The following is a 26,906-nucleotide window of genomic DNA, read 5'->3' on the forward strand; positions in this document are numbered from 1 at the left end:
AAAAGGCGGGTTACTCATCAATAAATTTATACACATTTTACACACACAAAATGTACACAAAATGTACACAAAATGAAAAGTTGGTTGAATTTACTTGCATGCGATATTTTGAACATCGAAAAAAGACAGGCATTTTGTTTGTTTACCATATTATTATTATTGTGTGAAAAATCCACACGAAAATCTGTATTTTTGGTGACATTAATCAATTTTTATTAAAAAACTGGTCTGTTAATGGGTCGGATGTATAAAACCTGGTCTGTTGATTGGTCTGTTAAGAGTTATGAATGGTAATAAAAGTATAATTTGATTGCTATATGTGGTGTTATCGGATGAAATGGGTAGAATCAAGACGAGAGACGAAAATATACGGAAACAACACATGAACAATGAAACATAGATTTAGATAAAATTGAGAATGGAAATGGGGAATGTGCCAAAGAGACAACAACCCAACCATAAAAAAACAATAGACATTGAAAATTGATAAAAATGGTTTCAAAAAGTATTACATCAAAGTAATATTTATTTAATCCAATAATGGTTGCATATATCATGTGGATTCTGTTTCGTTGTTATGACTGAGACCAATTTGTCACCTACATTGGTATGCAGTATATAATTTTTTTAAATTTGTCTTTTAATTTAGATTTATCATGCATGTCTCGAAACAAAGTTTGCGACGTGTAACAGTTTAAAAGTCTTGGTGTTCACATAAATACACTTGATATAGTGCATTTGTTATGGATATATTGCAGACTCCATCTATGAAAGAAAATCTATAGAGCAGAGCATTTTGGGTTTTTTGTAGCTCTACTTTATTTAAACTTGTTAAAATGAAGTTAGTTTAAAATGTGTCAAAGTAAGCTTTAAGAATTCCTTCTTTTAATTAAGATTTATTATGCATGTCTCTATACATAGTATGCGACGCGTAACAGTTTATAAGTAGGTGCATTTGTTATGGATATATTTAAGACTCCCCTTATCAAATAAAATCTATAGAGCAAAGAATTTTGATTTTTTTTTTGTGTATCATTTAAAAATGTAGATTTAAATATTATTCACTTCAAACGATAAAGTAAAACTTCTTCAAAATTTATATATAATGTATAGTTCGGCGTCCGCAAAAAAAGAAGCTAAGGAAAGTGTTTATCTCTTCTTTACAAATACGTATTTAATTTAAAGCCTTAAGCCTGAAAATGTCATGGCGGGTCACAATTTTAATATATAACTGTAGGTACTATATATTAGTTAATATTATATAAACATGGGAACATTGTTTTAGACAAACATAGCACAACCATACCAAAAGAAGTTAACCCCTCCACCCAGATTGATAATTCCAAGATGAAAGTTAGAAATAACAAGATTAAAGTTGATAATTCCAAGATTAAAGTCGACAATTTAAAAAAATAAATAAAAAGAATGACCCTAATACGCTTTTGTAATAAATAGACAATAATAGTGCATTGACTTGACATATCAACGATATAAGGATGAGGCTTAGAAACGGGGAAATGCGAGGCTGTGCCGAGTATTATTGTCTTTTAACCGCAATCTAAAAAAAAAACATTTTTAATTGTTGTGTAATGCATTAAGGTTATTTATTTGATTTAAATATTGAGGGAAATACCCTTTAAAAGGGCCTCACATCATGGTCGCGGAGAAATATACAACACAATGCAATTTATATTTTCCTGTTGAAACCAAAACTCGATGGTGAACTAAATCGTTTGAGTATAGACTTAATATCAACCATAAGCATAAAACATAATGATTTATAGGTTGCAAAGAAAAACCATTAACATATTAAATATGTTTTTACAATAATTGCAAAAGAAACAATGTGAGTCGTTCCACGCATCGTTGTATGCATTTGAAACAAAAACAAGTTGAAGAGGTTGTATGAATAATTCAATATTATTTCGTCAATTTCTATTTAAATATTCATGAGGAAAAGTGATATCGGGTCAGTGACTGTATATGACATAGAAATATACAGTCAACGCATTTTGACTGCTCAAATAGAACGAGTGCAGTGTAAATGGAATTACACAAGTAAATGCTAAAAGTATCATCTTTGGTCAATCATAGACTCATAAACTCCCAAATAACATAAAGAAAAATCGTCAAAAACTTAACAAGAATTTTGTTGATATAACAACATTAGATTATCAGAATTTGATAAACGATACACAAACTCTGTCTTTTGTTTATACATATTTTAATAACTAAATTCTTCCGTTGGAAAACTATGTTATTATAAGAGATTTGTTGTTGATTGCTTAACCTCCAGCATATTTAAACTTTACGAAAAAGCGATGATTTCAATTTTTCCATTGTGAACGTTCCATTTCAGTGAAGCGAAGTTGGATTTATCCCTATGAATGTTTAACGGACCCTTTGCCTTGTTTTAATGGGTTCGTGTTCTTAACAAACTTTCTAAAATAGCTTTCAGTAGTATATTAAAGTGTAAAGTGCGATCTTTTTCGGCTTTCGTAAGCGCGGGGAATCATGATAGATTAATGTAGGATATTTGAGTTTTGAATTTTGAAATTTAAATTTTGAATTTTGAATTTTGAATTTTAAATTTTGAATTTTGAATTTTGAATTGTGAAAAATCCTTCTCGGCTTTCGTAAATTGAAGATGAATTGCATTTCTTCTGTTGATAAGATCCAAATTTAACAAAAAAAAAAAACACTTGTGGAAAGTAGGATCTTATTTTTTTTAAATATCGTGTTCGTATAATCTACGTTATTAGTATAAGCTGTGTCATGCTCACGGCCGTCACTCGGCTAACCGAGAGATTGGTCGGTTAATCTAAATTGAGTATGCGGCTATATCGACGGTTTGTCTGTTAATCGGGTCGTTTAAAGTCTGTTAATCAGGTGTTATAGAGAAAATCATTGCAAGTTCAGTATGTTTCATTAAAACACTTTTTTTAAATATATTTTTTATCATAAAAAATATTCATGTCTGACAAAACAATTCTAATGTACTGAATTCAGTAGTGTAATTATTTTTTTTCTAGCTTCGATAAACAATCTATCAAATGAAAAGGCGGGTTACTCATCAATAAATTTATACACATTTTACACACACAAAATGTACACAAAATGTACACAAAATGAAAAGTTGGTTGAATTTACTTGCATGCGATATTTTGAACATCGAAAAAAGACAGGCATTTTGTTTGTTTACCATATTATTATTATTGTGTGAAAAATCCACACGAAAATCTGTATTTTTGGTGACATTAATCAATTTTTATTAAAAAACTGGTCTGTTAATGGGTCGGATGTATAAAACCTGGTCTGTTGATTGGTCTGTTAAGAGTTATGAATGGTAATAAAAGTATAATTTGATTGCTATATGTGGTGTTATCGGATGAAATGGGTAGAATCAAGACGAGAGACGAAAATATACGGAAACAACACATGAACAATGAAACATAGATTTAGATAAAATTGAGAATGGAAATGGGGAATGTGCCAAAGAGACAACAACCCGACCATAAAAAAACAATGCGACATTGAAAATTGATAAAAATGGTTTCAAAAAGTATTACATCAAAGGAATATTTATTTAATTCAATAATGGTTGCATATATCATGTGGATTCTGTTTCGTTGTTATGACTGAGACCAATTTGTCACCTACATTGGTATGCAGTATATAAATTTTTTAAATTTGTCTTTTAATTTAGATTTATCATGCATGTCTCGAAACAAAGTTTGCGACGTGTAACAGTTTAAAAGTCTTGGTGTTCACATAAATACACTTGATATAGTGCATTTATTATGGATATATTGCAGACTCCATCTATGAAAGAAAATCTATAGAGCAGAGCATTTTGGGTTTTTTGTAGCTCTACTTTATTTAAACTTGTTAAAATGAAGTTAGTTTAAAATGTGTCAAAGTAAGCTTTAAGAATTCCTTCTTTTAATTAAGATTTATTATGCATCTCTCTATACATAGTATGCGACGCGTAACAGTTAATAAGTAGGTGTTCTCTTATATACATTTGATACGGTATATTTGTCATGGATATTATTAGTTACATAGTGTGCTAGTGACCTAATACGGTATATATGGGGTGAGAGCGAAGCTCGAATCCCCATATGGAATTTACTGACCCCATATATACCGTATTACGTCACTAGCACACTATGTAACGAATTTATCTTACCGACTATCTTAACTTGTGAAATTAAGACTAGCATTAAGAAAATACTTCCATTGATCCTACAAAAACAGATGCCAACAATAACGACTTTTAAGGTTTAAATGTGTTTTATGAATTTATTTCAATCTTAATCATCAATTTCTTCGTCTGTTGGAACTTTTAAGTTTTTTTTTCTCAGTACCGTTTTGTTTTTATAAAGGGACATAACACCATTACTAACCGTGTATGAAATAAGCCCCGCCCCCTTCTTACCTAATATGGAATATAAAGGGACGTAACTCCACTACTAACCGTGTATGAGATAAACCCAGCCTCCCTACTAACCTAATATCAAATATACACGGTTTGCACGCGGACGCTTTTAACCAATCATATTCCTGGAATGGTTTAGGAGGTAAGATAAATTTAAGACTCCCTTTATGAAATAAAATCTATAGAGCAAAGAATTTTGATTTTTTTTGTGTATCATTTAAAAATGTAGATTCAAATATTTTTCACTTCAAACGATAAAGTAAAACTTCTTCAAAACTTATATATAATGTATAGTTCGGCGTCCGCAAAAAAAGAAGCTAAGGAAAGTGTTTATCTCTTCTTCACAAATACGTATTTAATTTAAAGCCTTAAGCCTGAAAATGTCATGGCGGGTCACAATTTTAATATATAACTGTAGGTACTATATATTAGTTAATATTATATAAACATGGAAACATTGTTTTAGACAAACATAGCACAACCATACCAAAAGAAGTTAACCCCTCCACCAAGATTGATAATTCCAAGATGATAGTTAGAAATAGCAAGATTAAAGTTGATAATTCCAAGATTAAAGTCGACAATTTGAAAAAAATAAATAACAAGAATGTGTCCTCAGTACACGAATGCCCCACTCGCACTATCATTTTCTATGTTCAGTGGACCGTGAAATTGGGGTAAAATCTCTAATTTGGCATTAAAATTAGAAAGATCATATCATAGAGAACAAGTGTACCAAGTTTGAAGTCGATTGGATTTCAACTTCATCAAAAACTACCTCGACCAAAAACTTTAACCTGAAGCGGGACAGACGGAAGAACGAACGAACGGACGGACGGACGAACGGACGCACAGACCAGAAAACATAATGCCCCTCTACTATCGTAGGTGGGGCATAAAAAGAATGACCCTAATACGCTTTTGTAATAAATAAACAATAATAGTGCATTGACTTGACATATCAACGATATAAGGATGAGGCTTAGAAAGCGAGGCTGTGCCGAGTATTATTGTCTTTAAACCGCAATCTAAAAACAAACATTTTTAATTGTTGTGTAATGAATTAAGGTTATTTATTTGATTTAAATATTGAGGGAAATACCCTTTAAAAGGGCCTCACATCATGCTCGCGGAGAAATATACACACTATGAAATTTATATTTTCCTGTTGAAACCAAAACTCGATGGTGAACTAAATCGTTTGAGTATAGACTTAATATCAACCATAAGCATAAAACATAATGATTTATAGGTTGCAAAGAAAAACCATTAACATATTAAATATGTTTTTACAATAATTGCAAAAGAAACAATGTGAGTCGTTCCACGCATCGTTGTATGCATTTGAAATAAAAACAAGTTGAAGAGGTCGTATGAATAATTCAATATTATTTCGTCAATTTCTATTTAAATATTCATGAGGAAAAGTGATATCGGGTCAGTGACTGTATATGACATAGAAATATACAGTCAACGCATTTTGACTGCTCAAATAGAACGAGTGCAGTATAAATGGAATTACACAAGTAAATGCTAAAAGTATCATCTTTGGTCAATCATAGACTCATAAACTCCCAAATAACATAAAGAAAAATCGTCAAAAACTTAACAAGAATTTTGTTGATATAACAACATTAAATTATCAGAATTTGATAAACGATACACAAACTCTGTCTTTTGTTTATACATATTTTAATAACTAAATTCTTCCGTTGGAAAACTATGTTATTATAAGAGATTTGTTGTTGATTGCTTAACCTCCAGCATATTTAAACTTTACGAAAAAGTGATGATTTCAATTTTTCCATTGTGAACGTTCCATTTCAGTGAAGCGAAGTTGGATTTATCCCTATGAATGTTTAACGGACCCTTTGCCTTGTTTTAATGGGTTCGTGTTCTTAACAAACTTTCTAAAATAGCTTTCAGTAGTATATTAAAGTGTAAAGTGCGATCTTTTTCGGCTTTCGTAAGCGCGGGGAATCATGATAGATTAATGTAGGATTTTGAGTTTTGAATTTTGAAACTTAAATTTTGAATTTTGAATTTTAAATTTTGAATTCTGAATTTTGAATTGTGAAAAATCCTTCTCGGCTTTCGTAAATTGAAGATGAATTGCATTTCTTCTGTTGATAAGATCCAAATTTAACAAAAAAACACTTGTGGAAAGTAGGATCTTATTTTTTTTAAATATCGTGTTCGTATAATCTACGTTATTAGTATAAGCTGTGTCATGCTCACGGCCGTCACTCGGCTAACCGAGAGATTGGTCGGTTAATCTAAATTGAGTATGCGGCTTTATCGACGGTTTGTGTGTTAATCGGGTTGTTTAAAGTCTGTTAATCAGGTGTTATAGAGAAAATCATTGCAAGTTCAGTATGTTTCATTAAAAAACTTTTTTTAAATATATTTTTTATCATAACAAATATTCATGTCTGACAAAACAATTCTAATGTACTGAATTCAGTAGTGTAATTTTTTTTTTTAGCTTCGATAAACAATCTATCAAATGAAAAGGCGGGTTACTCATCAATAAATCTATACACATTTTACACACACAAAATGTACACAAAATGTACACAAAATGAAAAGTTGGTTGAATTTACTTGCATGAGATATTTTGAACATCGAAAAAAGACAGGCATTTTGTTTGTTTACCATATTATTATTATTGTGTGAAAAATCCACACGAAAATCTGTATTTTTGGTGACATTGATCAATTTTTATTAAAAAAACTGGTCTGTTAATGGGTCGGATGTATAAAACCTGGTCTGTTGATTGGTCTGTTAAGAGTTATGAATGGTAATAAAAGTATAATTTGATTGCTATATGTGGTGTTATCGGATGAAATGGGTAGAATCAAGACGAGAGACGAAAATATACGGAAACAACACATGAACAATGAAACATAGATTTAGATAAAATTGAGAATGGAAATGGGGAATGTGCCAAAGAGACAACAACCCGACCAATAAAAAAACAATGGACATTGAAAATTGATAAAAATGGTTTCAAAAAGTATTACATCAAAGTAATATTTATTTAATCCAATAATGGTTGCATATATCATGTGGATTCTGTTTCGTTGTTATGACTGAGACCAATTTGTCACCTACATTGGTATGCAGTATATAAATTTTTTAAATTTGTCTTTTAATTTAGATTTATCATGCATGTCTCGAAACAAAGTTTGCGACGTGTAACAGTTTAAAAGTCTTGGTGTTCACATAAATACACTTGATATAGTGCATTTATTATGGATATATTGCAGACTCCATCTATGAAAGAAAATCTATAGAGCAGAGCATTTTGGGTTTTTTGTAGCTCTACTTTATTTAAACTTGTTAAAATGAAGTTAGTTTAAAATGTGTCTAAGTAAAATATAAAGAATAGAGAAAGAATAATGAGTAAAACAAATAAAATGTAGAGAAAGTGACATAACAATTATTAAAAGAATACAGAAATAAACAACTCCAATCCGGACCCTCATGGTATACACGAGAATCTTGATGGAGACGCAGAATATAGCATAACAGATAAGGACAATATAGAGTGGTGCATTGCTAAAAAAGGATAGGAAAATAAAAGTGTTTAAGAGTACAGACATGAACCACCCCTTTTCACTATTTAGACCCTCTAGATGATTGTTATAACAGTTTTGGCATTTATTCCACATCTCGTTATTTTTAGATGAAATAGACAACGTCATCTATATGCTTTGCAGTTTTATTACGGTGTATTGCTTATGTTATTTGAGACTGGAGTCCGATAAACTTTGGCCTCATATCAACCGCTAAATCTAATAGCTCAGTAAATCTTGTAAAGTGCAAACAAAATAAAGTTTCAGGGGTGTGGATGGGGTTGGGGTGTTGAAACAGTAACGGATTGCGATATACTCAAATTGGGGACAAATGCTAGACCTTTACAAGCGCACAACTGCAGTTCTCCTCTGCACTTATGTAGAAATGAACTAAACGGAATAAAATGAAATAAAACTTAAGATAACCAAATTTAGCTGCATTAATTCTTTTCCATTTACTTCTTTAGAATGATTTATAAACAACATATGATTAAGTAATACAACAAAAGAACCGATTGGTTGAACAGACACAAAAAATTAAGGCTGATTGAAAACTTTAATAATAAATTTATGCATATTCCAGCGGCCAATCCATATCACGCTATATTGAAGTGACACACCCTTCAATAAAATGCAAAGAAAGTCAAAATAAAAATGCTCTCACTAAAAGGATACTGTTGCACGGTATTTTCATTTTTTTACTCTCAGGTACATCTCATTCTCATCTTCAATGGAAAAATATAAAGTTTGCTAAACTTTGTCTTGGCTAAATAACTCTTAACTGACACATTTTATTTGTCGAACCCATTAACAGACTTTTTTCCCAAATATTCACTAAAACGTGGTATTACTTACGTTATATTACAATTATGCAATATTTACTAATGCCAATTTATCTTTTAGAACCAACGATCTATTTTGTGTCTTCTAAATTACATCTACAATTGTTTGTATCGCCTTTCATTAAAAAAAAATTGCTATGCGTATAACCATATATACCATATACTTGCGCGACGCCTTTTAGTTTTACTGAAAAATGCGCAGAATATGATTTTTTTTACATTTGGAAAATGTTCTATGATAGATATAATTTTGTCAGACACATTTCTTTTTTTTTGATTTAGTTCTTATAATATGCAAAACAAACCTGCCCACATGGTTCAAATAAACAAACATTAAAAGCACATGTATGTTGTTTTTGTTTTGGTTGGAAGGCCGTTACACTACTTATACTTACTCAATCAGATAATCAACACTTCAAAAAATAAAATTAACATAGAGACCTAATGGGAAACTTTTTTAATTATTGACCAAAAATTATGAAATTAATAGTCAGAGTTCGTATATATCATATATTAACATACATCGAGGAAAAAATTATTAATTTATAAAAATGAATTTTTAAGATTTTTTTCTGCAAATATATAGAAGTCAAATGGACAATACAAACTAAATGATTCAGATGCTTAATCATGTGTAAAAATCGGTGTCAGGAATCAGAAGTTGTTATGAAATTGTAATACAAAGAAACGAATGCGGCATACGGAGGTTTCAGTGATTTTAAAGTCGGCACCATTGGCCTTCAGAAGACTTGAAGTCTTCTTCCACCAAAAACGTTAAGAAAGACTAAAGGCAAATATTGGGGATAGAACTAAATCGATGATCTGACGTCAATTACTGTTCTCAATTATAGTCTCCTCTGTCTGGCTGGCTCCGATACAAATAGATGTTCAAGTTAACTGACTACTTTGAGGTCGTCAAGTATAGTAGTGAGATGCAGATTTAGGCTAAAACATCTATTAATTACCGAAGGTGTTGTATTTGTAAAAAAAATTGTTTTCTTCTCGCGAAAATTTAAAACGAAAAGTCTTTAATCAAATGACAAATTAAAAGTTCAAGCTCAAAATTGCAACTGCCATATCCCTGACTTGGCACGGGCATTTGTCAGGTGGAAAATGGTGAGTTTAACCTGGTTTTATAGCTAGCAAAACCTCTAACTTGTATTGTTATATTTCTTACCATGTCTACTAAAGATATATATAAAAAGTTCCCAGCTGTGAAAGCAAAAATCCACTTTACGGCTGTTTCGTCTGTTGCTACTTGTACACCAACAAAAAATCCAATAAAAGCTGACAGTGATGCAAACAAATTCGCTAATACTGCCTTGCAAAATGACATACCACTGTTCAGCAATATTGCAAAATCACCTACAAAGAAAAAGTGCGAGTCCTTCATAAATAAATGTCGACAGCTTTAAATAACCTTAAATTTGTTCTTTTTAAGACATTTATTTAAAAAAAAAATCCACACTCAAAATTATATGACTCGTTGTATTGCCAGATTATATTTATTGACTATGCAGTATGGGTTTTTTTTTATTGTTGAAGGCCGTTAGGTGGCATATAGTGTATAACTTGAATGCCATTTGGTCTCTGGCTGACAGTTGTCTCATTAGCAGTCATACCACTTTTTTATTATTATGTCTTTTTTATGATGACACAAATTTCAATAACATATTTTATAATCTTAGGTTATTTACAGGTGCAAGGGGTCTTCTTTTCTAAACAAAGTAATGCCATGAATAATACAACTTTATATTTTTTTCCAAATATTAAAATACATCATCTTTTTGTTTAAAGTATCCTGTTTCTGTATGCAGGCATTTTGATAACGAAACGACCATTAAACTTCATATTTTTTTTCCAAAATACTCTGATCCCCAACTTGATGATAATTTATTGTTGTCAAGCAGATGACGAACAAATTATTCTTAATTCACATTTTCCAAATACCTTATAGTTATTAATTAAAAAAAAAAGAAAAAGCGTTGAAAAAACTGGAGAAAAATATTCTGACTATGACTGAAAAAAAACATAACCCCTCTTCCCCTTTTTTTTTAGGTTGAATAGTTGCTCTCTAACGGATTTGTTTTACGAAACAAGGATTACAATAATGTCTTACCTAATTCTTGTGGCAACTCATGACAAAATATTGCGATGGTAAGTGAAATTCCCTCTCCTATACTACTGGAAAAGGCTGCTCCTAAAGCTAGACCATCAGTAACGTTGTGTATTGCATCTCCAATTATAATCATAAGTGCTAAAGATGTATTGCCTACGAATTCAAGCAAAATGTAAAATATAAATATTCTGGTGTTAAAACAATTCGTAATGTTTGACTGAGGAACTTTATCACCCCCAATGTTTTGGTGGGGTTCGTGTTGCTTAGTATTTAGTTTGCTGTGTTGTGACTTGTGTACTATTATTTTTTGTTTGTTTTTTTTATTTTTAAGTCAATTTATTTTCGATCTAAGAGTTTGACTGTCACACTGGTATTTTTACCCTCCTTTAGAGACACAGTAATGTAATTCTGGCGTGAACCTATATTTGTAGAGAAGACATTTTGTTATACGGGGGACTTTTATTATTTAATTTCAAAGTTACGCAGTCCAAAATAAAACGATAGAAAAACATACTACCATTAATCTATTTAATGAATGACTGTTATTTTTTGTCTGTCTATGAAGAAAAAACATAAAACTAAAGGCTCTAAAGAGCCTGTATCGCTCACCTTGGTCTATGTGCATATTAAACAAAGGACACAGATGGATTCATGACAAAATTGTGTTTTGGTGTTGGTGATGTGTTTGAAGATCTTACTTTATTGAACAATCTTGCTGCTTACAATTATCTGTATCTTTAATGAAATCACCCTAGAAGTGACAGTGGAAAACAATTTGCAAAAATTTACAAATTTATGAAACAGAAAATCATTGACTATAAAGGACAATAACTCATTAAGGGTTTCAATTGACCACTTTGGTCAAGTTGACTTATTTGTAGCTCTTACTTTGCTGTAAATTATTGCAATTTATAGTTTATCTCTATCTATAATAATATTCAAGATAATAACCAAAAGCTGCAAAAATTTCTTAAAATTACCAATTCAGGGGCAGCAGCCCAACAACAAGTTGCCCGATTGGTCTGAAAATTAAAGGGCAGATAGATCTTGACCTAATGAACAATTTTTTTACAGCAGATTTTCTCTAAATGCTTTGGTTTCAGAGATATGTGTCAAAAACTGCATTTTACCCCATTTACTATTTTTAGCCATGTCGACCATCTTGGTTCACATGCCAGGTCATCGGACACATTTTTAAAACTACATACTCTAATAATGATTGTGGACAAGTTTGGTTAAATTTGGCCCAGTACTTTCAGAGGAGAAGATTTTTGTAAAAGTTACAAAAATTGTCAAAAAATTGTTAAAAATTGACTATAAAGGGCAATAACTCCTTCAGGTCATTTTGGTCATTTCACTTATTTGGAGATCTTACTTTGCCTAACATTATTGCTGTTTACAGTCTATCTCTATCTATAATAATATTTAAGATAATAACAAAAAATCGCAAAATTTCCTTAAAATTACCAATTTAGGGGCTGCAACCCAACAATAGGTATTCCGATTCATCTGAAAATTTCAGGGCAGATAGAAATTGACCTGATAAACATTAGTCAGATTTGCTCTAAATGCTTTGGTTTCAGAGTTATAAGCAAATATCTACATTTTACTCCCTATGTTCTATTTTTAGCCATGGCGGCCATCTTGATTGGCTGGCCGGGTAACCGGACAAATTTTGTAAACTAGATACCCCAATGATGATTCTGACCAAGTTTGATTGAATTTGGCCAAGTGATGAGAAAAGATCACTTGGACCTTCGGGCCTGGTAAGCTAAAAAGTGGTGCACACTAATTAATCCAAGTAGCGTTTTATTTAAAAGTTTGCATCACATTTTTTTTTATGTTATTTCCTATAGACAGAAAACATATTATTATTTCATTATAATTCAATTTTTGGATATAACACGTCTTCTGATTGAATGAAAGTATTGTATCTAGTATCTCCTGAACATAATTATGTCATATGAACGTGACGCCATCATCGTTTTTTAATGATTTATTCCTTAAATGGAATTGAAATGCAGGTTCTTTGTTGATAAATACGTCTTCCAAACGTTTTTAAATACAATTCAAATATGGGGGGTATTTTGTTTGAATAACAATTTGCTTGAAACATAATGGTTAACGAAGCATGATGTATAAAATCTCATCAGAGATACCAGGATTAAATTTGGTATTGATGTCAGACGCGCGTTTTGTCTACAAAAACTTATCAGTGACGCTCGAATGAAAAAAGGTTGAAAAAGCCAAATAAGGTACGAAACTGAAGATCACCGAGGACAAAAATTACTAAAAGATTTGACAAATACAACTAAGGTAATCTATTCCTAATGTAGAAAAGCCTTAGTATTTTAAAAATCCAAAAAAAGTTTGTATACAGTTAATATATAAATATCCCTTCCCCATACAATATATGATTATCTATGTTGCTCATTCCATTTTTATTGAAACACAGTTCGACTTAGTCGTTCAATCTTCATTAAAGTTTTGAATTAGGAATACTAGTGTAACGGGTACAGAATTCAAATGTGTTCTTTTTAAGACTTAGATTCAAAGTACTTTGCCAGATGTCTGTTAGCATCTGTTTGGAATTGATAAGTATCCACATTTGATTCATAGCTCCGTGGACGTCGTTAGGCAAATATAGTTTTTTGAATTTAACGTGAAGAACGCTAACTGTATAAAGCCATTCAACATTTTTTACAATCTAATTAAAATGAAATCTCCGCACTTGTTCCTCGTTGTTTATATGTCGCTCCCACGCGCGACATATACACAATGAGGAACAAGGGCGGGGATTTAATTTTTAATAAGATTGCCTTTGTAAACAAAATTAACCATCTCTAAATTTGATACGTCCGTAGATTCCATTACTTTGAATACTCTATCAAATATTCTGAATTTAAAAAAACGTGAGGCATAAAATATAACCATGCTTACCTGATTCTTTTTGTGAATTTGTAGATTTCATACTTTTTGAGTCGCTCGAACTAATCTAAATGAAGAATAGGAATAATTTGAAGCATACGTTTTAATAAATATTCCTCATATTGAGACATCCATTATCAAATAACAACTTAAATTACTCTTGTTTCGTTTTGTGAATATGCAGATTTTATACTTTGTGAGAAAAAAGGGGGTAATTTGATAAATATGTTTTAATAGATATTCCACGTATTGAGACAGGTTTTATCAAATGAGAACTTGAACTCTATTTTTGAGACAAATATAATGCCCATTTTTTCAAATTCAGACAGAAGGTTCATGTATCAAAGACAATTAAACATGTAAAAAAACGGTAAAGGCAGGCATACTAATCGATAAAAATAGATAGATAAAAACAACGATCAGACAAGTAAATGACCAACAGAAAATGCACCAAAAAATGGGGGCAACAGTAGTTTTATTTTAATTTTTATGGACGCAATCACGAGTTAGTTGACCACTATGGACAATCTGGTTCACAGATGACAAAGGATATATTCCAAATGGCGACTAAAATCTGATCAATTTTTTCAGGAATATGAACAACCGAATTAGACTTATCAGTCGGTTTGTACTACTACAAAAAAGAATCCCTACGACGGGTGTTACATGGGAGGAGGATCTGCTTGAAACCATTTCGTCACAGTCTATGCTCTGATTTTTGTGCAACGAGTATTTATTTATGATTTGTTTTAATTTTGGTATAAAGATAAATAAAGGCAAAAACAGTAAACCGCTGTTCAACAGTCATAGTTCAATTAAGGAAGGACAAATCCGGAAAAAACGGAACAACATAAACACTTAACTACAACAAAAGCAAATAAATGTGTATAACAACAATTTAACAAACAAAATTTTAATTACCTCCTCCATTTTATGGAAATCTCCATTTGGTTTGTTAACTGTCATTACTACAGGTTCTGGTGTTGGGTCAGGGTCTGCGACAATACCCTATAGAAGAAATGATGAAAAAGTAAACCAGTTCACTTATTATCTCACTTAAAATATCAGAATGCAAATATAAACTTGGTGATTAGTTTCGAGTATTTGAAAATTACACAAACATATTCTCGTCGAATTAGTTTAGACAGTTTGTTTCTTTCGTTTCGACAGTTTAAAGATTTTCAATTAAATCTTGTATTACTCACATTTAAGAAAACCTTTGTTGAGTGACGAAAATTTGTGTTTAATGAAACCACACAAGTAAATAAACTGTAAATTAAAATATCATTGTTTTACAAATCATGCAAAAGTATGATAATTTGCAGTATAATCCATTTTACTTCTGGAAGGACAACATATGTTTTAAACAAATGTTGTACCCCAGTCTTAATCACAAATTTCTTGATCTGTTAATAGATCTTTTATATATTCTTCTTTAGCTTATTTTATTTGGGCACTAGCTGTTAAATTCATGTTCGCCGATTTTACTTAGATTCTCTTTTTCAATTTATATGATACCTAAACACATATCCAAATTACAACAAGTCTGAAATAAACAGTTAAAGCATTTAATTGTTTATGTCCCTAGCTTTTGGGTTAAATAAAAGGTCACACGAATACGGATTACATGAAGTAAAATTATTCACTTGCAAGTGAGTAATTCAGCAGCGATATTTCTTCGCTTATTTTGACATAACAGAACTAAATTGGCTGATGAAAACGAATTATTATTTCAGTATTTAACTTTTATTAATGATTGAATCAAACTAAATCATATTTTAACTTTTTTCATCCCTCGTAGCTTGTTTCCCTTTAATGAGAATTAGAAAAACAATTGTTTGACAACAAATATCCTAACTTAGATTTATATTAAATGTAATGAATTCTTCGGTATGTCATAATGTATGCACTTTTAACAAATATTTAATACCGACAGTTATCAAAATGTACCAAAACCAGAGCTAAAAGGATTGTCATGAACATTCAGGGAGGTGACAGTCTTTGTTCCATGGTGAAGACGTTATTGCATTTTTTAAATAAAACAAAGTGTTTTGTAGCTCTGTTTCTTAACTTAGGATGATCAAATACAAAAATGTGATTTTTTGGCATGAGTCGATACATATGTTCTTTCTCTTTAATTGAATACGCGAGAAGACGGTGTCAGCTGGAATGATGGTTTCCATAGATATTCAGTTGTGGATGACCACCGCGAAAGGTATTGATGCAGAGCTAGTAAATGCAAATAACAAGTTATAAATTTCGAGCGTCTGACGTATATTCTAGATTGAACCTCAGCTTGAACGTTGAAACTCGAACATATGAAAGCTTGGCATTTAAAAATACCATTGAACAAAGTCATGTATTAGTACTTTTTGTTCTTCAGTGTTCGAGGCAAAGAATAATTGATATATTACCTTTTTCCTTTTTATGATAGACATAGCTGTTTCAAGGAGATAAAATGAATACGTTCCTGAAAGAAAAACAACAGAACTACCATGAAATAAAATTTGCCTACGTTCGAAAACATTTTTTCAATATTCAACAAATACAATAAATTTTAAAGATTAATGATATAGATTTTCTTAATTTTCATACATACAATATATAATGGATACACTTGCGTAATGTATCTTGTCCTCTATTATATTTATTTAATTTTTATAGAATTGTCTGCTTCTCAAGATACGATAGTCAGAAGATATTTTAAATCATTTCGTATATTGTAAATTTAGAAATAATTGCGAGTTTTTTAGCAATGCGAATAATTCGACTGGGCTAGTACCGCAATACTTAAAACTCGCATTCTAATATATAATTCATATATCTGTATTCAGATTGTCCTGAAATCGGACCTATTAATTTCACATTTGTAATCATTCTTCAAAAATTGTAACGATAAATTATCGTTATAGTTTCTGCTATGTGTTACTGTATTCTACATTGGTATAGGGAAAGGGTTGAGATCTGACAAATCATGTTAAACCTCGCCGCATTTTTGTACCTGTCCCAAGTCAAGAATCGCTGGCCTTTATTATTAGTCTTGTATGTTTTTTTATTTGTAGTTTATTTATATGTTTAAGAAATTAGTGTTACGTCCATTTTCACTAGACTAGTACTTATTTCGGGTCCAGCTGATGACCAACTCCGAGTGCAGGATTTTCGCGCTGCATTGAAGACCCATTGGTGGCCTTACAATCACCATCACTAATTAATTGATCGATATAATACTCCTGTGTCTAAACTCACAGACGTGGAATAGTCTTTTGATCCGTATAGTAGAAGGTTGAGATATAGGCTTATGCCCCTTGAATTTGAAAATTCAAAAGTATTATGCTAAATCTTCTGAAGAACATCCTCGTGTTGCTGATAAGACATTTAAATTAGTCGGTCGAACATTTGTACCATATTTTTTTTATTTATTCAAGTATTCTATACAAATGCACGATGGCTTCAAACTTCTTATATTTTTACTGTTAAACAGCGGAAAACTGCCTATCATTAATAAGATGCCGAATAACTCAGTCTTATCTCATTTAAAGTCAATGCGATTCTCTTGTTTTTTAATTAGATTTGTATAACAGGGTAACAATTTTTTGAATATCGGAATACTACTGTTGCTTTTAATGAAAGTGTGTTAGTTGACTTGCGCATGATTTTGGTTGATATATGGTATGGTTAGTGAGATTCATAGTGTGTGGCTTACACTCAAGTTAACTTAGTAAGGCGATACAATTGTGAATGGAAATTGAGAATTAAAAGTGATAATTTGCCAAAGTGACAATTACCAGACAAAAGAGCAGAAAACAGCCAGGACCCCTGTGGGTCTTCAACTCAGCGAGATAATCCAGCACTCTAAGGCGTGCTTCAGATGGCATTTTAACAAAAATGTCTACTAGTACAGTGAAAATTGATGTCACTATAAAACCCGAAACATATAAATGAAATTGAAATTAAAACAAAAACATAAAGGACTGACAAAGGCTCCGACTTGATACAGGCGCAAAACAGGATTGAAGAAATGTTTGCTTGTTGTTAAATGTCCGAAGTTAATGATCGGCATTTAAAGAAACAGTTTCTCTCTTTCTAGTAAATCATTTTTCAAATGAATTTACATTTCCTCATTTGTATTGTGCGCGCGGACGGAGATTTGTAACATCCGTTTCAGATTAAAACTTACCCAACAAGATAACCATACAGTACCAAATATAGTCCTCCACATGGTATTCATTATGATGGTTCTCGTCATGGTGGATTTCTGTTTCGTTATGTCCGTGCTCGTGCTCGTGTGCACTGTGGCTGTGCATTCCTAAAGCCTATAACATCAAGCATCTTTAATTAATGGTCATTATTTTGATAAATAATCCCTGAAGTTTTCCAAGATGGTAACTATATCAATTTGTATTAGTGGCGTGCTTTTGGCTATGAAAGATGTCTATTTATGCAAGTATGTGAACGTAAAACGTATGCCTCATGTTAACCGAGTGCCACTCTATCCATAAGCCACAAAACCCTTGCAGCAACTCTTAAGGGGCCATGAAAGGAACTTTCGAGTTGAATACCGACATCATGCCGCCCTCATTTTCTAATTGAAGTTTAAACTCTGGTCTGCAATCCAAGTAGGCTTTCGTTGTTATAGAAAAATGTGGTATGAGTGCCAACAATGTGAACAATATCCAATTTGACATGCATTTGAATATTTATATCTTACATGTACTTTTTTCAAATTGTTATTTGGATGAAGAGTGGTTTCATTGGCACTCACACCACATCTTCCTATATCTTTATCTCAGCAATTTCAAAATTCGAATATTGCTCACATCCTAAAAAAATCATACCTGCCGACAGTTTTCCGCATGTACTCTTTGTGTCAAATGTCTAATGTAAATTGAAAATAACATGAGACACTATTTATTGTAATGTAACGTTATCTTCTTGTTCCAATAAGAGTTAAGTTTGGATTATACTGGTACCTGGCTGTTCTTGTAATTCTTATTATTTGTATATTCCGAAGGTATAATGGATATTTTACGGAGGGAACCAAACTCAGTTTAAAAACAATCAACTGCTTTAATTAGTTAATTTGGCAAATTAACTGACATACCTCAGGAATCAAATGTACTACTGCTCCCGTAAACAATGTCCCTACAGCCAACCCCATAAAAACTGACAGAAACACGTGGTATGCATTTGAGAAACGTTTTGCGCATGGAAGAATCACAGCTCCACCAATAGAACATACACAACATATTGCATTAGCTAAGATACCATAACCATAGACTGAAAGAAACATGTGATGTATTAAAAACATGGTGTAAGCATTGAGCGAAATGGATTGATGATGAGAACAGTGCATGAAGGTTTAAATGAAAAAATAGTTTTGCTATTTGCACAAAACATAAATGTGCAATGACACCATATACATTCAAGGACAAAATAATACATGTACAGAAAATATCATCGTTAAATTTCAACGTTATAAAATATTTTTCGTCGCAATAAAATTTTAAGGCAGGTTTTAGCAACAGAACTAAAACCATTTTATATATTAATATAGAATAAATTGAGGTGTTATGATTGCATTAACGGTACCTAATTTTGACAGTATAACAGAATTTATAAACAACAGTCGAACAAGCGGGAGGTTAAGCTAGACTTAGACATAAAACCAGGCTAGGTTCACCAATTTCTTCGAAAATGCCTGTACCCAGTTATGCATATAGCTGTTGTTTTTCACTTGTTCGGTCGATTGATACCCCTTGAAATGTGTCAGTTTTACTTATTTCCCCTTTTTTGATATTCCTTGGAGTTCGGTATTGCTGTTATACTTCTTTATATACTAGTAAAAAGTTTTGCGACTTGAAATAAATTGCAATACATTCAATGAAAAACAGATGACCAATGCATCTCCATAGTCCGTATTTACTTACATCTATATACAAACATTAAAATGTAAACCTCTTTCACGGCATGTTTTCTGGGAAAAAATATTTATGTGTTTTCTGTTTGTTCGAGACTGATGTTTATTATAGCCCCTGACTATTACCACATCTCAAACTTAATTTGATGTTGAAGCAAAATAAATTGTTTGATCACGTGGGGCGTCAATGATATAACAATCAAATGCAATCAAGTCAACTAACTGCCATGAATAAAACGAATCTATAAAACAAGATACTTTCATTTAAACAAGTACAATAAATGTTGTAAATCTGTCAGGCACAAATGATTCCGTCAAGCAAAGTCAATACCGTCAGCCCTTGAAAAATGATGTTTTTGGTCATTATCTAAACTTACTTTCAGCTAATGTAGGCTTATGATCATGGACCAGCATTTTTGTTAAAAACTTTGTTGTACTCTAAAAAAGAAAATCGGTTAATGTTAGAGATATTATGAGTATTTCGAACGTCAAACTACTTTTCTGACCAAAATATATGTATACAGTCAGTAGGTTCCCTACTTGGCAAATGTTCATAGTCAATTAGATTCCCAACTTGACAAATGTATATCGTTACTAGATTCACAACTATATATTATTTTCATGTACAGACATTAAACTTCATTTATGAAAGAAAATCTATAGAGCAGAGCATTTTGGTTTTTTGTAGCTCTATTTTAGAATATTATTTAATTTAAACTTGTTGAAATGAAGTTAGTTTAAAATTTGTCAAAGTAAGCTTTAAGAATTCCTTCTTTTGATTAAGATTTATTATGCATGTCTTTATACATAGTATGCGACGCGTAACAGTTTATAAGTAGGTGTTCTCTTATATGCATTTGATACGGTGCATTTGTTATGGATATAGTTCAGACTCCATTTATGAAATAAAATCTTTAGAGCAGAGAATTTTGATTTTTTTTGTGTATCAATCAAAAATGTACATTCAAATATTTTTCACTTCAAACGATAAAGTAAAACTTCTTCAAAACTTATATATAATATATAGTTCGGCGTCCTCAAAAAAGAAGCCAAGGAAAGCCTTTATCTCTTCTTCTCGATATTTATCATGTTTATAATTTTTCTAACAATGACGTTCAACCTCCATAAGCCTGGAAATGTCATGGCGGGTCACAATTTTAATATATAAATATAGGTACCATACATTAGTTAATATTATATAAAAATGGGTACATCGTTTAAGACAAACATAGCACACCCCTACCAAAAAAAATCGAAGTTAACTCCTCCACCCAGATTAAAATTGATAACTCCAAGATTAAAGTTGGAAATTTTAAGATTAAAGTTGATAATTCCAAGATTAAAGTCGACAATTTGAAAAAAAAAATAAAATAAAAAGGATGACCCTTATACGCTTTTGTAATAAATGGAATTACATAAGTAAATGCCAAAAGTATCATCTTTCGTCAATCATAGACCGTAACTCCCAAATAACATAAAGAAAAATCGTCAAAAACTCGAATTTTGTTGATATAACAACATTAAATTATCAGATTTGATAATTGATACACAAACTCTGTCTTTTGATTATACATATTTTAATAACTAGATTATTCCGTTGGAAAACTAGGTTATTATAAGAGATTTGTTGTTTGCTTAACCTCCAGTGGAAATTATTTCATGCATATTTAAACTTTACGAAAAAGCGATGATTTCAATTTTTCCATTGTGAACGTTCCATTTCAGTACAGCGACTTTCCAGGCTCGGGTTTCCTTTCCTTTTTTCTTGATAGAGGGGTGCTACTTGCAATGACGCTGTGTTACCAAGGGTTTCAAATGGTAAAGTTGGATGTATCCCTATGAAGGCTTAACGGACCCTTTGCCTTGTTTCAATGGGTTCGTGTTCTTATCAAACTTTATAAAATAGCTTTCAGTAGTATATTAAAGTGTAAATTGCGATCTTTTTTGGCTTCTGTAAGCGCGGGGAATCATGATAGATTAATGTAGGATGTTTGAGTTTTGAATATTGAATTTTAAATTTTGAATTTTGAATTTTGAATGATCCTTCTCGGCTTTCGTAAGAAATAACAAACCTTCCTGAAACCCGATGCAAAATTAGATTTTACGATAAATGTGAGTAGTTCAATCCAAAAGGACATGCTTACATGGGGACAGGATATGCTTAACCTTTCAGCCTAATACCATCGCCGTTTTTATTGGGTTCGTGTTGCTTCGTCTAAATTTCTATTCATTGTTTTGTCGACTGTTGTTAGTCTTTTCACAGTTTGTTTTTCTACTTTGCCATAATTTTTCTGTCTCTCATCGATTTTCGAGATCGGATTCTACGTTAACGTTTGTTTTTTCATATTTTCACAATTAACTCTAGTGTAAAGTTGATTTTAAATTCTTAACTTTTCTTGCTGTTTCCATCTTGCAATGCAAGTAAGTCAACAATTAATGATTGAATAGTGTTTGATATATATTAATATATAGCCTTCAAAATAAATATAAACAGTTGAGCATGAATTTTCCTCTAAAATAACCCTGCCAGTTTGATTTACTTTAATAGATATATCCTCAAGCAGAGTGTCTGTAGTTTTTTTTAAGTACAGCAAAGTCATTTTATAAAGATATATATGCTACCGAACTGACATTTTATGTTGATATATATATATATAAACAAATGTATTTGTTTATATTTATATATATATTAAAAACACAATAAAGTTACTTTGTTCGCCATATGAAAAGAACAAAAAGGTAAAAAAAAGACAATCTTGGATAATTTTCATATTTTGTCTTTTATCTTATATTATTGAAATAATTTCTGCTTCGGAGAATAATATATTATATAAGTAAATAAGTTAATGAAAATTCAAATATAGAAAAAAGTAAATTGATTACAAAATATGTGTGTGCCCTTCTATGAGATTTTAATGTGCTTTGTCTATAGTGTTTCTTTGTAACATATTTGATAGGTTTATAGTGATTTAGATTAAATCACAATAATGAATGTTCTACCATTATTTCCACATTTTTACTTTTATATCTATTTGTTTTGTTCATACATCGTTGTAAATATGGAATTTGATGCGACTGTCATACAAGTGAGCAGTTAAGCGCTATTAAAAAACAGGTTCAATCCACCATTTTCTTCATTTGAAAATGCCTGTACCGAGTCAGGAATATGACAGTTGTTGTCCATTCGTTCGATGTGTTTTGTCATTTGATTTTGCCATTTGATTAGGGACTTTCTGTTTTGAATTTTCCTCGAAGTTCAGTATTTTTGTAAAATTCTTTGTATTATGCTTCACAATATACTTTCCAGTATTCAAATAATTGTTTTGTTGACTTCTTTGTAATTTTTTTCACTGAAAACGTAGCATTGAGGAGTATTTTCCAGAATTTGCCGAGTATCACCGGAATGCCATGCGATAATGTTACGGAAAGGTATGTGATAACAATTGAAGCATGTGATAAACTTTTCGTATCAGTCCGATAAGCACCAATTCGAAAAATATGGAGTTTACGTTAATTTATTTTTATTATCATACAGTAAAAATCATATATTATTTAGTCTAAGTATATGATAATACTAAAATAATTTCTGCTTCAGAGAATAATATATATAGGTGAATAAGTTAATGAAAATTCAAATATCAAAAAAAGTAAATTGATTACAAAATGTGTGTACTTCTATGTTGGGTTTTATCTGCTTTGTCTATGTGCCTTTTTGTGTTTCTTTGTCACATATTTTGTTTGTTTATAGTGATTAAGACTAAAACACAATGTTGACTGTTGTTCCACTGTTTAGACATTTTTACTTTTTGTTTTGTTCACACATCGGTGTCAAAATAAGGATATTTCTTTCAACTGGCATACAAGTGAGAGGTTTACCTAGCTATAAAACCAGATTTCCACCATTTTCTATGAAAGAAAATGCCTGTTCCAAGTTAGAAATATGACAGTTGTTATTCATTCGTTACATAGACGTACTACCTCAATTTTCTACACAAGAAAATGCCCATACTAAGTCAGGAATATGATAGTTGTTATCCATTCGTTTGATGTGTTTAAGCTTTTGACTTTGTCATTTGATTGGCGACTTTCCAGTTTGAATTACCTCGGAGCTCGGTATTTTTATGAGTTTACTTTTTGTGTTTGTCAATGATTGTTCGATATTTTAAATCTGTGTTTTCTGGTTTATTGACATAACATTTCTGTCCATGTTTGTTTCATGGTTGAGGTTAATTGTGTAAGAGGTATGTTGTTATTGTGATGTATAAAGTATTCTAAAAAGTCATGTTTAATCTACATACAAGTGTGCCAGCATTTACATAGAAGTACAATAAAATTGAGAATGGAAATGGGGAATGTGTCAAAGAGACAACAACCCGCCCAAATAAAAAACAACAGCAGAGGGTCACCAACAGGTCTTCAATGTAGCGAGAAATTTCCGCACCCGGAGGCGTCCTTCAGCTGGCCCCAAGTCTTAATATTATATAGCCCTACAAGTGCGCAAGCATTTACATACAAGTAAGTCTTACCAATCAAACGTCTTCTGATAATCCGAACAGTTCATGCAGCATAAAATTATATTCACATTAAACATCACCAATCAAAGCCATCTGGAATTAATATGTAATAATACTAAACAAACTATGTATGATTAATTTGATTAATGTTTTGATAATACTGTACAAGGTTGAGAATGTGACAGGTGATGAAGGTAAAATGTTAGAATATCAAAATATGAAAGGGCAAAAGTTAAATGAAGATGAATTTTACTTGTAAGATCATCAATTACAACACGAACAGGTAACAAATTAGAATTACAAGAAACACTCGTCTAATGTATTAAGAAGCTTTCATTTGATTTTTATAGGGGTGGGGAGGGTGTGATGGAATTTGAAAACAAGGACAGGATGAGCAACTTTGCCAAAAAAAAAAAAGCATGACAATTAATGTAAATAAAGTCAGGACCGAATAGAGTTAAAAAATAAAAAGGCAGTACAGATATTACAACAAAAAAAAAAAAAGACATGCAGGATAAAATTTTTAACATACATATGCTTTCCAACAGTCATCTATGAATTTTCCTAATGAAGGTAAACCCAGAAAAGCTCTAGGTGTGCCTAATAATTATAAACTAAGTGTTATTTTCACTTGTTCAAGATTTTCTTTTAAATCTTTATTAGGAATGTAAAGATAAGTCATACGTATGTCATATATCTATATGTGGTTCAAACTATGTTTAATGAGTATGTGTTGTTTGTTAGGGAGCCACAATTGGATTGTTAGAGTAGGGGGTGGGGTGGCGCATTATGATGAACATTTTTTTCCTGCAATTTTTTAGTTGTAATCTCTGTCCTGCCTTTTTATTTTCACTCTATACAGTACTGCCTTCTTTTAAAAAAAAATTCTAACTTTTTTTAAAAATAAATTGTCATTCTGCATTTATTTTTGCCAAGTGCTTCATCCTTTTTTCTAATGAAAAAAAAATCTATCATGCCATTTTTTCAAATTTCATCCTACCCCATCCAAACCTCCCATAAAAAATCAAATGGTAGCACCCTTAGATAAAAAGGTCAAACAACTTGAAGTCTGTTTAATGAGTCATGCATGAATGTTTTTATCTTTGTGTTTAAAGGTTTGAAAATTTGATGCATAAAAACAGACATGGATTGGTCAATGGAAACGACCACACATTCCTTCAAAACACATATATTATATGATCTCTAAATTTAAGAATTTAAAATCTGACAGCTATGTTGTTTAGTAAGGGATAGAGCCAGAATGGTATTTTCATAAAACCAAAAACAAAAAACAAAAAACATCTTCTGATTCCCAAATTGAGGAATTTCTTTATCCAGATTTCCCCTTTACTTTATAGTGTTAATTGTGACTCAGACAAAAAACAAAACCCCCTGGAGTTAAATGGTTGATTCCTAAGCAATATTTAGATAACCGACAATGAAACGAAATCACACACAATGTGTACTAGAGTAAAAAGAATCAAAATTCCACGAAATGTTTAAACATCATCGACATCATTAAAACAAACGTTTGCCTAAGATTATCTAGACCAACCTCGAAGTAGTCCGAGATTACTCTGACGTCCAACGGCTATTTTGCCAAACAAGCTGGGGCCGTGTGACGCCCCAGCTTGTCTGACAAAACAGCCGACGCCCCAGCTTGTCTGACAAAACAGCCGTTGGACGTCAGTGTAATCTCGGACTAACCTCGAAGAAACGCGAGATTTCTATAAGTTTCATTTGTATTAGTATACTAAAATGGATGATTGCCAACATCTGTATTGGTTTTAAGGATATTTGCTACTATTTTTCAAAATAACAGGTTATTTAAAACACTGTTATAAATTGATAGTATGTAACTATATAAATAAAGGAACTAAAATAGCAGAAAAAAAATATGGTCCGTGTCTTATTTTAGAGATATAAGCCTTTGAAATTTGGCGGGAAACGCTTCTCTCTATATGTTTCCTTCATTTAAAATTGCCATCTGAAAAACAAACAAAGACCAATAAAAAACCAATACAAAAAGCAGTAAACGTCCTTAAAATCACATATCTTCATCCTATAGACAAACAGTCGGAATAATAAATGAAACTTTTAATGACGCGTTTAAAATATTTTCCTTTTTTCAGGGAACCTGTTGTTCTGTGGTTGTTGTATGGTCATGCTATTCATCAGTGTTTCTCGTTTCTCGTATTTAAATATAGATAAGACCGTTGTTTTTCCTGTTTGAATTTGTTTTACACTTGTCATTTTGGGTCCTTCATAATTTGTTGTTCTGTTTCAGCTAAGGCTCTGTGTTGAAGACCATACTTTGACCTATAATTGTTTACTTTTTTACACTTAGTGACTTTGATGGAGTTTATCTCATTTGCACTCATTCCACATTTTACTGATTGCAGATTTATCCTAACACGTACAGATCCTCTAGTGCCATAGTATCATAAGTTCAGTTCTAAGGTATCAAAGATTAAACAGTACAGATTTTATTCGAGAACTTTCAAAGCATTAAACATTTCAAAACCAGAAATATGTATCGTTTTAAAGTCCGTAGGACCTTTTTACAGTTA

General features: G+C 31.4%; 1 protein-coding gene across 3 annotated transcripts in view; it reads right to left on the minus strand.

The window, feature by feature from the left end:
* LOC143076504 (zinc transporter ZIP12-like) overlaps positions 1-26,906 on the minus strand; it is a 52,846-nt gene that overhangs the window by 6,195 nt on the left and 19,745 nt on the right. For 2 of the 3 annotated variants that reach the window (XM_076252323.1, XM_076252324.1), the window contains exons 2-10: positions 24,349-24,429; positions 20,200-20,260; positions 19,007-19,182; positions 18,083-18,218; positions 16,320-16,375; positions 14,827-14,913; positions 13,918-13,972; positions 10,978-11,130; positions 10,036-10,223 (exon numbers count right to left, since the gene is read on the minus strand). In XM_076252323.1, coding sequence (XP_076108438.1) covers positions 10,036-10,223; positions 10,978-11,130; positions 13,918-13,972; positions 14,827-14,913; positions 16,320-16,375; positions 18,083-18,218; positions 19,007-19,182; positions 20,200-20,236 — 888 coding nt within the window. In that variant the 5' untranslated portion in view covers positions 20,237-20,260; positions 24,349-24,429. Of the gene's footprint in view, positions 1-10,035; positions 10,224-10,977; positions 11,131-13,917; positions 13,973-14,826; positions 14,914-16,319; positions 16,376-18,082; positions 18,219-19,006; positions 19,183-20,199; positions 20,261-21,500; positions 21,670-24,348; positions 24,430-26,906 lie in introns of those variants that run through there. The other variant, XM_076252325.1, reaches the window with a different exon arrangement.

The sequence above is a fragment of the Mytilus galloprovincialis genome, chromosome 5 (assembly GCF_965363235.1).
Source record: "Mytilus galloprovincialis chromosome 5, xbMytGall1.hap1.1, whole genome shotgun sequence".
Classification (NCBI taxonomy): Eukaryota; Metazoa; Mollusca; class Bivalvia; order Mytilida; family Mytilidae; genus Mytilus; species Mytilus galloprovincialis.